At 36.9% G+C, this 13,312-nt stretch overlaps 2 protein-coding genes across 4 annotated transcripts in view; one reads left to right on the plus strand and one right to left on the minus strand.

Annotated features, from left to right (window-relative positions):
- Positions 1-8,068, minus strand: part of ntn1a (netrin 1a) — an 85,583-nt gene extending 77,515 nt beyond the window's left edge. Inside the window, exons 1-2 of one of the 3 annotated variants that reach the window (XM_039691450.2) lie at positions 7,837-8,065; positions 6,508-7,569 (exon numbers count right to left, since the gene is read on the minus strand). In XM_039691450.2, the coding sequence (XP_039547384.2) occupies positions 6,508-7,525 (1,018 nt within the window). In that variant the 5' untranslated portion in view covers positions 7,526-7,569; positions 7,837-8,065. Of the gene's footprint in view, positions 1-6,507 lie in introns of all 3 variants that reach the window. The other 2 variants (XM_039691451.2, XM_039691449.2) reach the window with 2 other exon arrangements.
- A 3,010-nt stretch (positions 8,069-11,078) lies between these two features.
- Positions 11,079-13,312, plus strand: part of pik3r5 (phosphoinositide-3-kinase, regulatory subunit 5) — a 33,195-nt gene continuing 30,961 nt past the window's right edge. Inside the window, exon 1 of the mRNA XM_039691447.2 lies at positions 11,079-11,332. The gene's annotated coding sequence lies outside the window, so the exon portion shown is untranslated. The remainder of the gene's footprint in view (positions 11,333-13,312) is intronic.

Consider the following 13,312-nt stretch of genomic DNA (forward strand, 5'->3'; position numbering starts at 1 on the left):
AAGATTACTGATGGCTGATTGTCTAAGAAATCTGACAAATTTAACACCCTGCTGTATTACTGAACCAATAGAACAACATATTTAAATATATATTTATATATATATATATATATATATATACAGTATATATATATATATATATATATATATATATTTGAAGAGTTTAGATGCAAAAGCCTCTAAATGCCATTTGAAATTTTCTTCTTTAATGATGATTTTTATCAAACTAAGTTCAGTAATTTCACTTAAATAACAATTAATAGGTAATTATCATTGCCATTTAAGTGAAATCACTGAACTTAAATATACAAGCTTGATAAAAATTATCATTCTAGAAAAAAAAATCAAATGGCACTTGGAGGCTTTTGCATCTGAACTCTTCATTTATAGTTTAGCTTTTTGTTAAAAGAAAGTTTCACCCCAAAAAGGAAAGTTGTGTCATAATTGACATTAAATTTGTCATTACAAAAGTTTTGTCCATACAATGAAAGACAATGGGGTCCAAAATTTTAAAGCGCCATACAGCTCCAGCGATTTAAACCAAATCTGAGTCCATACCAAATACATTGACAATAAACATCAATGGAACTTGCGTGTCACCTGACTTGTCAGAATAGTACATCTACCAATGAGGTTTGATGCTATTGACATGTTGCCACATTTGATTTGGGCATACATGAGTTGATCAATGATTTGATTTGACTTGAGCGTAAATCACTATAGGGATAGTTAACCCCAAAATTCTTACATCATTTATTCACCCTCATGTACAGGGTAGTTCATTTCAAAACACGTGTTTGAGCTTCCATTTACCAGAAATAATGTGTTCTATGTGTGTCAATCAATTTTTATATGTTTAAATCCGTAGTAAAATTAAGAATATTCATCATATAAAGCCATCATGTCTCTTCAGAGGACTTGGATTGAATTGCTCAATACATATGGATTTGGTTTACAATCTCTTTATGAACTTTTTGAAGCATCAAAGTTTTGGTGGAATAGGCATTCAATGGAGGGACAGAAATCTCTTACATTCATTAAATTTGTTTCATTTGTGTTTTGAAGAAGAAGAAAAGCATTATGGGTTTGGAATGACATAAGGGTGATGATGTAAATGATTGAATTTTCATTTTTGCGTGAACTAACCCTTTATATTTCTGGCTTTTCAATATGAAGTGTATTAAACCACTGGAGTTGTATGGATTGCTTTTATGATTCCTTTATGTCAGTTTTGGAACCGAAAACCGTTGGACTCCATTGACTTTGAACACACTAATTGTATGGATAAAAGCAACTGAAGCATTCTTCAAATATCTTCTTTTGTTTTCCACAGAAGAAAAAAAAATCATACAAGTCTGAAACAACGTGAGGATGAGTAAATGATGGCAGAATTTAACTTTTTGAGTGAGCGATTCCTTTACATTTGAGAAGACCAAATTGAGAGTAGGGGAACACGGGGCACAACCTAACACGGGGTTAAATGTAACACGGACCTTTTACATAGTTCGTCAGGATCAAGCAGGTTGTGTTTACGATATTTTTCTCTCGCTGCCTGAAGACGCTCTCCTGCGAATTTGCGGAAAGTTTTGACAACATTTCGTGAAGATACTGGACAAAGAGTGTTTTGTCACCATGAAAGTACATTTTTTCATCATAGTTTTTTTTTTCGGTTTCTGAGTTGGATCTAACTTTATATTGCCTTAATCACTGTCTTGTTGGCTCAAACATAGCACCGTTTTGAAACATATCAGCAATTCCTAGCGACTGTTAGCTAGGGTTAAAAATATGTTCTACACAGCGGGGTTAGTTGTAACACAGTGTTACAAACAAGCCGACAAGTGTACAATGATAATCAAATGAAAACGGAGCCTCACAACTTTTTAGGTTTTGAGTATTTATACATTTAACTTTGTTGGAGTTTCACAAATAATGTTGGAAATTAAAATGTTTAAAATTTAGTTTACTATGCTTTGCTCACTTGTTTATTTATTAAAAATATGGCCTGTTTTTAATGCAATATAAATTTATTTAAAGCTCATTTGTATTATTATGACTGTTATTATTATTAATTATAATAATTGTACATGCAGCTGCCACACACAAATCTAATTCAATTGCAATTACAATATTTTATGATTTTATTTATTATTATTTATTGCAAAACTGTGCAGCCCTTTTCTATGTCTCTATCCATGATATTGATCCATAATAAGAAGGATGATTGGATGAGGGATGGATGTATGGATATCTACCAATACAGATGCACAAACAATATCAAACTATACAAATAAAATAGTACTGAATTATGTGTGTTACACACAAGTGTTACAACTAACCCCTCTGGCTGTTACAATTAACCCCGCATATGGGGTAAGTTTTGCACTTCTGTCACTTTCAGTGCAACTGTACGAAAATGGTGGGTCCTAGAAAACAACTTTAAGTGTTCATTTGTAGCAGAGATGTGTATGTTGCTTGTGTAAAAAAAACAACTTTAATCTAACCTAATTATTTTTTAATTAATTGAGCCAAAACCAAAATGCGTTAGGTTGTGCCCCGCTGTCCCCTACTTTGTTTCCTCTTAAAAACATGACAAAAACGTCCTTGGAGATTAGCCTGATGGGTCCACCTAATTCATGCCTTCAGCATATCAACCTGCACTGCCACTCAAGAATTTCAGAATCGGGCCCAAGAGAGCTTTAAACCACTTCCAAGTGTGTAGTTAATGCTCAAGGAGATCATGTGGTAACTATGTGAGACGGTCTGTTCAAACTGTCAGAGTCATGTTGTGGTTTGGCATGTGGGAGAGATGCTATGCTAGGGAGTTAAACTTAACTTTGTGACAGAGAAACAAGCACATGCGGGAAATACAAGAGAAACAATTTGTATCCTGACAGCGATATGCTTTACTTCCAACAATAGAGGACAGAGAAACATCCCTCATTCGTCTAAAACCCTAAAACCAGCCCGAGATTAAACACGAACTCTTCTGTCATCAAGATTACATTCTTTTAAAACATTTCCTTATCTTTACTAAAACATTCACTTTTTTTGCTGCCTCATCTGGTCAAGTCCAGGGAGCGAAGCTTAAAAGACAATCCTCTTCTAAATGTTTGCTTATTAATTTGATTGAAATGAAGTGAAACAATGCAAAAAAAAAATTGTGCTTGAAATTAATTTTACAACATTGACCGTTATTAAACTGAATTGAATCAACACTGACTGAACTTAACTGAGCTGAATGAATGATGACTTATGTATTCTGTACATGCTTTAGTTAAAATAAAAATTTTCAGAATTGATTGATTTCATTACGTTAACACTGTTATTTTACTGTGAAGCTGCTTTAAAACAAAATGTGTAAAGATATGACTTGATTAGAAAATGATTTGTATGTAATATAATGATTATTTGAATGATTTTTCCCAAGCATGGAGTGGCATTCCTATTTCAAAGAATGGCCGTCTTCTCTTGTGTTCTTGACAGGCTTCAGACTATGGCGCAATGCATTAAGGAATTATGCTTCTCAATGGCATCAGCTGATCAATACCCTAAAGCCACATTAACGGGGCGCTCGGGGGGTTATACGGCTCCTTTTCCAATCAGTTAAGTGCAGTTTAAGCAAAACCTAGGTCTCTTTGCAGTCCTATTGATCGCTATCTATTAAACACTCTCTCTCAACACTATTTCTTGTCCTATGTTTCACTCACTTTAAAACCTACCCCGTGTTCTCAAATCATTTTATCCACTCGCTATATTAGTAAATGGAATCCATAGCGTCCCGGTTCAACGCGAGCTCCTTTCCTTTCAGTAAGGGTTCAATCTAGTACATGAACACATATTAGGACCAACAAAGAGAGTTACACTGAAATAATTCCCAGAATGCAGAAATGTTTCTCCTACATACAGTAGTGATGAAAGAGGACCAAACCCCCAGTCAGATCATTTACAACATACGTTCCATATTTAGGCTTGGGTTATGAATGAGAGGTTGCCATAGTGTCTCTATAGGTGTTTGATTGCATTTTGCCCTCCCTCGCACACAAAGGTTTTCCCTAGGGTTCTGCCCTCGCTCAGAGGTGTCACACGGCTCTTTCTTCTCCTGTTTAAGTTCTGTTTGCTTTAACGCTGCCCACCCCTTCACTCCTCTCTTTTCACTTCTTCACTCCTTTTCATTCTCTCGCACTCTCTTTTCATTTCGGCACTGGATCTGATGGCACTGCGCTCAGGAAAAACACAGCCGAGGAATGTTCGGCAAAAGCGTCCGGCTCGCTGACAGCAAGATGGATGCTGTGAGTGACGTTCTTTTGTGCCCCATGCAAGACACACTCATGAAGGCCTGGTAAAAATAAAGTGTCAAGGATGCAGGGGAGCAATTCATGTCTCATGTGTGACAGTGGCGTCTAAACTGGTTTGTTTGTTTGTTTAGAATAAGAACAAGCTCTTCTCTTAAGATGAGTCAAAAATCCAAAATTTGCTTCTGAAATGTGTGATGGATGATGATGATTATGATTCAGATTTGTTTACGTAGGACCAGGCATTATTTGCTTGTCGAATTGACAGTGCACCCTCATTCCATACAGACTGCTAAAGTCATTCTGATATTGAAGTGGATTTTTAAGTTTTCACATTGACAGGAAATCAGCAATGAAAGCTATATCTGCTAAATACATAGAGTCAATTCAATAGATGTAAGGTATTCAAATATTATTATTATTCATCGTGTTTTAAGATGCAGACCAATGAGATACAGCTTTTTTTTTTTTTTTTTTTGCTTTTTTTCCCCAGATATTCTTTTTAACAGTATAGGCAAAGTGAAATCACCGAAATACAAAAAGGGCATTGTCAGTATTAATCCTATTTTATTTGAAGGGATGTTTTAATCCACAGGTATTATATGTATCTGCTGGACCCATTTGCACTTTTAATAACCCGAGTTATCTTATCTTTCAAACTGCTGATAAAGAGACTGATTTAAAGGGGCTTCAGCTTGGTGTAGGCCGGCTGACTATGACTTTTAGTTTAGTTTATTTATAAATGATGTTTTTATATTTTAATAAATTAAGCGTTATTGTTTAATTTATTTATTATTGCGGCCTTAGCAATAGGCTAAATATCCATATTCCCCAGCTAGTTTATCATGCTTCATACAATGGTCATGTGCATTACAAATAGCTGTGCATACAAAATATTTTTTTTTACAAATGCTTGATAACATATCAGTAACAACACTCTGTACCCTTTAAGAAGGTTATAATTTGTTCCATTTAAGTATGTATGTTTTTGGTACTATTTAGATACTAATATGCACTTATTAGGTATAGACTACAAAGGTATAGCTTTTGAAAGGCTACTGTTCCAGTGATTTGTACCTTTTTTTTTTTTATTCCTGAGAGTGAATAATATTAATATGTAAATAAATAGTTAGGAACCTAACCAGCGCTACGGATATAGCTTAATTCGATAGTTTGTATCATTTTATCCGTATTTATATTTGTGATATAACTCTAAATAAAATCAATTAATTTAATCCAATGAAAGTGATATGTCAGAAAATGTATTTTAATGACAGTGATAAAAGTGAGTGCATGCAGGGGCAAAACACGAGGCGGCTCATTGGCAGACTTTTATCACTTTTAGACGACAAAATGCGGCGTTTGTTTTTAAGACACCTGTTCACTTTTTTTCTTTTTACAAATTGATTTTTCTTTTAGGTTTCTATTAGGCTATCTGCGTGTTGACGCCGGATATACATTTTTTTTCTCCGAAACTAATAATAAATACTGAAGATTATTTAAACATTATTATTATTATTATTTAAACTGTATTGACATATCTTGTTTGTAATGCTTATATAAACCTTAAAACGCATCTTAACAGGCTATACTGGACAAATGACAAATTTTCTTCTTTTAAAAAAAATATAGGCCTATAATTTAACGCATTTATCCGTACATTTAGGCCTAAGCGAACAAGTTTCCAAAATTCCCATTTGTTTTATTTTAGTATTATTTATTAGAAGCCTACATAAAATGGACTGCAAAAGCAGACCTTAAAATTAATACAAATTCAAATGAATTTGTATTAGGTAATCAGCCTACAGATTTGTAATTAATACAAATCGGCTATAAAATCAAGTTAGACTGTAATCATTTATTTTCGTTTAACTCAGGACTGACAAGAGTAGCTTATCTTCAAACCATTATTTCAAGTCTTGTAAAAATGTAGATTTTGATTATCTCCCTTCCTCAAAATCATCGCGCTTTCTCTATAGGAATCTGTCGCCGATAGCCTATTGCTATAGCTAATGGTCCTGAAAGTTATCTTCACTAGATGCGAAATGCTTGAATTTAAAAAGAAAACACCCGCAAATTTTAGGCAGTCTATCATGGCTGGTTTCGAACTCATCTCAAACGTGCGACGAAAGATCAACGACTTATCTTTGGTGATGCGCTCTCGCCGCACTATGCGCTTTCCAGAGATGACACAGAAATAAAGAGTTGGACCTACCGACACATTCGTTGGCTTCTCTTGCGGTTGCGCGCTGCCAGGGTCGGTCATAGTGAAACGGTTTGCATCTGTCACACTCTGGTCCGGCTGTATTGTGCTTGCACTCGCACACTAGGTTTCCATCCCGGTCTTTGACGCACCGTGACGCGTGTCCATTACACTTGCATCTGCCTCCGACCTGCAGGTCTGACACGGCGTAAAAATAGGAATCTCTGGCCAGCTCCGAGTCATCCTCATTTTCGTCTCCGAAAGTGTGCAGTCGGCTGAAAGTAACCTTAATGTCAGTGGCAGTCACCCAGTCCTGAAGTACGGGTGAATTGTCAAAGTCGTGCGCGGAAGGTCGTCCGTCCAGGGTGCTGAACGCGATCAAGCCGCCAGAGAGTGGGTGCATATCGGTGTGAGAATCTGTGCAGATAGCCTCTTGTTCGTTTTGCTTAGTGATCGTGGCTTTGCTGGGCTTGTTGAACATCTTTCGACACTGGGTCGAGTAATACTGGAAAGGCACCCAGGACTTGCCGTAGTCCATTGATTTAAATATACCCATAGACTCTGGTCGGGGTGAGCAGAACTGCAAACTCACGTAGGTCACTTCGAATTTCTTGTTTAGGGATAATGTCAAAGTGACGTTTTGAGGATATTGGATGTAATTGTCCGACTGCCAGCAGGTGAGATTATGAGGATTGTTCAGGTCGGTTAGGTAAGCAGGTGGGTGATATTTCTTTGGGTCCGACGCCTCGCACGTGTGGCAGTTTCTATGCCTTTCATCCCCTTTCTCGGTCACCACACAGTACCGACTCGGTGTTTTGCCGCAGGTGCTGGACGCGCGCACTTCCTTACCGAACGCCGCGTTCACGAAATCGGGGATACATCTTCTGGGGTGACCGTTCTCGTCGTAACACGGATCCGGTGGGGAGGTCTGAGCGGCGAACATGCTCATGCCATATCCGCCGACAGTCCCGTTGAACACACAGTAGAGAGTCACCAAAGTGACCAAAGCATCCGAGACCCTCAACATCATCACGCGCCTTCCTCAGTCTCTCTGAGCTGACACACAGCCGTGTCCTAATGAGAGAAGATGTTCTCTGTTAGCAGATGTAACGGGGAGGAAATCAGTCGACAATCTGAGCGAGATCAATCCACAGCCGCTATGACACCACGACCAAACCGGTGCCAAATAACAAACTAATGTGAATCTGAATCTGACTCCAACACATGGGCAAACTCCAGGATACCTGATCTAAACCACACCGGGAAAAAACGGCAATATTTAGCCTACACTTTCGCAATTAAAGAAAATCGCAGAGGAATATCCACACAGTTTCACTGTACCTCCGTCAAACATCAGCAAAAGCAGAAAGTCAGAAAGCAATCTGAGTTCGTGCTGGCTCTCTTTTTCCTGGAGTTATGGACTCGCACTTTCACTTGTCTGGTTCTTAAATCTCTGTGCATGTAGAGGATATAAGAAGATCCCGTTAGTTTGAGTTCTAGTGAGATAGGAGACACTCACGTCGCCCCGTTCTCTCTCTCCCTCTCTCTCTCTCTCTCTCTCTCTCTCTCTCTCTCTCTCTCTCTCTCTCTCTCTCTCTCTCTCTCTCTCTCTCTCTCTCTCTCTCTCTCTCTCACACACACACACACACACATTATGTAGCTATATACTCTATGGAGATTGGAGACAGAGTCGGGCGCGTCTTTTACGCAGAGCTTTGAGCTCATTCATCTAGCAGTGACACTCGAGAGAACAACGACATCCACTGGTAGATTATCAATAAAACCAGAGCAGACAAAGAATAGAAATAAAGAGAATCTAGCCTAAGTTTACTTTGTAATTTAGTTACAGTAGGCTAATAAATATGAAATGCATTTACTCTAATGGGTGGTGAATATTTAATTCATAAAAACTGTAGAGCAGAGAAAGATACACATAATGGTATTTTTAGAAATATTTTTTCTGAGCCTCATTGTGCCGTGCATTGGGAAATTAAATTTCTTTTTTCTTTTTTTTTTTTTTTCATTTCTTTTTTTTCAGTTTCTGATAAATAAAAAATCCGATACCTTTTTATTTAAATAGCAGCCAAAGTTAATGACTCCTTTTGCATTTGAATGCTGTTAACCAGTGCATATTCGGATGATGCTCTTATTAAAAGCAAACCCCGTCTTTAACCTGGTAACTTGTGGCTATGCATGAGCTAATTAAACAGATTTTGCACGATGTCTTCACATTTGTGACATTTTTTTTTTAGATCAGGTGTAGAATTGATGAAATCCTTTCTCACTCAATACACGCTTACGTGCAAGGAGGACAGTCCTATGCCACAAGATTACCATAAGATATTGCTTTTACTAAATATATTCCAATTGTACAGGCCCATATGGCATTTGTTGCATTATTTAGCCTACTGTATTTATTTTTTTTACAGTGCATATAGGCTATATTTTATAAGAATATTTGTGTGACATATTGGCTACATTATCCAGTGTTTTAAAAAATATTGTCGCAATTGGCCTATGCAAATTTTATAACTCCGAAAAGGAAAGAAAAGAAGAGAAGAGAAGAGAAGAGAAGAGAAGAGAAGAGAAGAGAAGAGAAGAGAAGAGAAGAGAAGAGAAGAGAAGAGAAGAGAAGAGAAGAGACAAAAATATTTTCGATGTAGCTGCTACTCATCCTGAATGGACAGGCAACACATCCAATGAAAAGCACAAGAACGGTTTGCCGTTGCTATAGTACCATAACCTCAACAGGATGTAGTAAACAAGATAACTCCGCGACATTAGCTAGGCTATAGCTAGGCTATACCTAGGCTATAACTTCGTCGTTCTACAGTACATAATGTTCTGAATCTTCTACACTATGCAGGCAATAGGTTATGCAAATACATGGCCTATATTTTGCATTTTCTTGGTTTACTTGTTTGTTTGTTTTGAGTGGGATTATGAAAAATAAAGCTTCCAAAAAGGGGATTTTTGCAATGATGCCATAGAAGAACCGATTCTGGTTCCCTAAAGAACATTTCAGAGAAAAGTTCTGAAAATAGCCTAACAATTTTTTTTCTTTACGTAAAGAATAATAATTTCCAGTAAAACTTTTGTGCAACATAAGGTTCTATGGATGTTTACGGTTTTTCATGGAACTGCATAGGCCTAGCCTATACAGCAGGCTAAATAACATTTATTTTTAAGAAGGTGGAATAGAACTGCTTTTAGACTAGTAGTAGACTTTGTTGGGTTAGAAAGATCCCTCTGAGCCACTTCCTAGGCTGATTGCAGTAGGCTTATTTTAAATAAAAGTTGTCTCAATTGTAGCCTAACTAGTGCACAGGTTAAATGCTCCAAACATTTCACGAATAACAATGTTCAGCTCTGTGATCAATGAAATCAAACGGTCATTCAAATTCACTGGTTATCTCTATTAGCGACGCCAGTCACGCTTCGCCTGAATTTGGATGGTTGATTCAAGATGGGTAGGCTACTCAAAAGCAATGTTATTTGGTGGCAGGGCACATGCGAAAATAGCATATGGGTGTCAGAATGCGTTTCAAGTCTAAAAATTCACATCGATTATACATATGAATGTGAATAGAACCAGAGATCATGTATCAGAGTTATTTTAAAGTGATTTCTATTATTAAACAGCTGACATAAACACTCATTTAAGTCGGTTAGCTAGGCTATAGCCTACAAATAGGCCTTCATTCATTTACAAACGAATAGGCCTACGACATTTCCGTATAGGCTACGTGGGCTATAGGCTATTTCTGGCTTGCATTTGAGGAAGTTCAAGGTCTTCAAGCATTCACCAGAATGTCTTACGGGTTTTTGATAATTTACAAATAACCACTAGATGGCAGTATTTCATTTTCCACCTAGCCAAGCTCATCCATTATTTCCCATTACTGTAAACAAGTGTCACAGGCCTACCTGTTTTGCTATTGTAGATCTTTCATTGCATATTCTTACTTATTCCGAGGTTCCTGTCATGATCTTTCTGATTGGAAGAGTTAGTTAGTTCCTTCTTTAGAACAACCAACCACACAATATTCAATGAGTTCCAACATGCTGTGTGATTTTTGAGAAGGGAAGAGTCAGAGAGTGACCGAGACATTCTCACTGTATAAAATGCAAATTTCACCCTCAGGGGAAATAAGAGTTGATCTTACTCTGAGTATAGAGGCTAAGTCGGCAGTTACACTTTAGAGAAAAGTCTGGAGAAAAAAAACACACCATGCCATTTGATTATTCAAATTATATTATTCAGACAATACAACTAGTCAAAACTAGTCATTAAACCTAAGTTACCTTTTTAATGTTCAATTTTTAAAAGAAAACAAATTATTTTGATATTTCGGGTAGGCCTATATACTCTTATGTTTGAGAATCTCTTACAAAATATCTACATGCCAGTTTAAAATTATTTTTCTGTATTCTTAACAAAAGCTGTCATTGATTTCTAAGATGGCAAATTCCCATCCATGGCAATGGCATTAATAAAAACCAAGGTATCCGTCAAAGAACAAAAGCCGTGTGTGTAAGTTAAACCTCCTCCCACTCGTGAACACATGTGGCCCATGTCTTCCTCTTTGAGTTCTTCTGCACCTTCTCTCTCTGAGTTCCTGTTAGTTTCAGTAAAGCGTCACAGTCGTGCTGAAGACTGCTCCTGTTGTTGCTGCCGTCATTTCAGCGTCTATGTAGGCTGATGCTGAAAGATGTGGTTACATTTCCATCTCTTTTCATCTTAAGTGCTGGATTACGCTTCAAGGACACCGGTTCCATCTCACCCCGCATGCTGATAAGAGGCAAAGAAATCATGGGAAGAGGCTAACAACTCCAGGTAAGTGATTCCTGTGGGGCATTCCCATATCATGATGGTTAAATCTGAGCTAGGAAAAGAATAAAAACTCAGGATAAGTTCAAGTCATTGATCATGATCGGTGTGCAGGTGAATTCAAGCTTGCTCATGATTTACTTTAGCCAGCATCTTTGCATGTACCTGCTCAAATGTTCACAAGACCCACATATTTCCAAGACCCTTTAAATTGAGTTTTTTTTTAAGACACAGGACGCTCAGCTGAGAATGTCAGATGGAAACTTTACTATTCACTGATTCTGTGTAGCGAGGCATGCAGGACAGCTGTTCTGAACCGTATCCTGTTGAATGATATTCATCTACCTGTATGCAACACAATGCAGTCCTATAATATAGGGATATGGCAGCATATCTGTCCTGTTATGTTACTTTACATGATTCTATTACTCAAACTATGCAGAATTTTAGCACTTAAAGCAATCTTTTTCTGTGTTCCTCTGTGGTGAACGGTCAGATGTAAAAACAGCAGCTAAGTCTGAGATCTTATCACATTCATGCAACATACTTACAGAAGTCGTTCTACTTCTCACAGAAAATTCATTAAGATTATGTGTGTGTGTGTGTGTGTGTGGGGGGGGGGTGTATATGACATTGAATAACAACATTTGAAAATATTTTTATATATACAGTATAGATCTATCGATTGTAAGATGATAAACCCTCAAGTACAGTTGATGTTTCAGCTCTGTAGATTAATGTGCTTTAGATTCTGTTAGTGACTGATTGCACTGAGGAACTCATAGTATTTAATGCATTTATGTGATGTACTGCACACATATGTATATATATAAAACTATGGAGGACAAGCCTCTAAGTTCAAGGGTCTGATATTTATACAGCTGAATAAAAAGGATATGTATTTACTTTACTTGTTAAATCATTTTACTTGCAAATTAGTTTTCTATTAATACTACCTATAATATTCAAATTATATATTTATTTTCATAGTTGCCATAGTACTCAGAAAGAGAGTTGATCTCTGCAAGAGGCCTTCAGTGTTTTTGGTTGACTTCAGCTTTAAAATAGTGAGATACTTCTCCTTTTCATGCATAAACAGCATCCGACAGAAACTCTAATAATACATATAAGGATGTTTTTTTTAGGCATTCATGTGCTTGTCCATCAGCAACAAATATGTTACTGTTCGCAGTAAGGTGGGTTTGGTTCATTTCAACTAACAGATAAATTGATTTAGCATATTTGTAAATGTTTTCATTACTATAGTGCAACAGAAACTACTACGAAAAAATAAATAAACAAGTAATTTCTTGTGACAAACATCCACTTCAGTAAAATAACAGGTTCTTCACTTAATAACAGATCATTGGCCAAGCTTAAATTCCAGTTAAAGGGATAGTTCCCAAAAATTCAAATTGTGTCATTGTTTACTCACCCTCAAGTTGTTCCAAACATGTATGATTTTCCTTCTTCTGCTGAACATAAAATAATATATTTTGAAGAATATACTATGGAAGTCAATGGGGTCCATCAACTGTTTGGTTACTGACATTCTTCAAATTCAAAATTCTTCTTTGTGTTCAGCGGACGTTTGGATCAACAATAATGACAGAACTTTCATATTTGGGTGAACTGTCCCTTTAATCTCTAAAAAAACAGTCTGCTGGAGGGCCAAAGATTGTGCAAGACTGTGGAAATGAAACTGGATGAAAGTTTCAGTGGTGACGATCATCAGTGTTTGTACCATTGCTTTTAAACACTGCGGTCAGCCTGTAAAATGTCACTGGACAAAAACATATCTGTGCTCAGAATGTATGAAAGTTATAGAGTAATGTATGGTAATGTATAATTGTTCTAAAGCAGATTCCCGAAAGCCATATTCAGCCACAGCGATTATAAACATGCAATTTTTGCATTAAACTTTGTTTAAATGGCTGCCATAATACATGTTTTTGTCAGCCAGATCCTCTATGTTCAGAATTCGTT

Source organism: Pimephales promelas, chromosome 8 (assembly GCF_988280905.1).
Source record: "Pimephales promelas chromosome 8, fPimPro1.hap1.1, whole genome shotgun sequence".
NCBI classification, from domain to species: domain Eukaryota; kingdom Metazoa; phylum Chordata; class Actinopteri; order Cypriniformes; family Leuciscidae; genus Pimephales; species Pimephales promelas.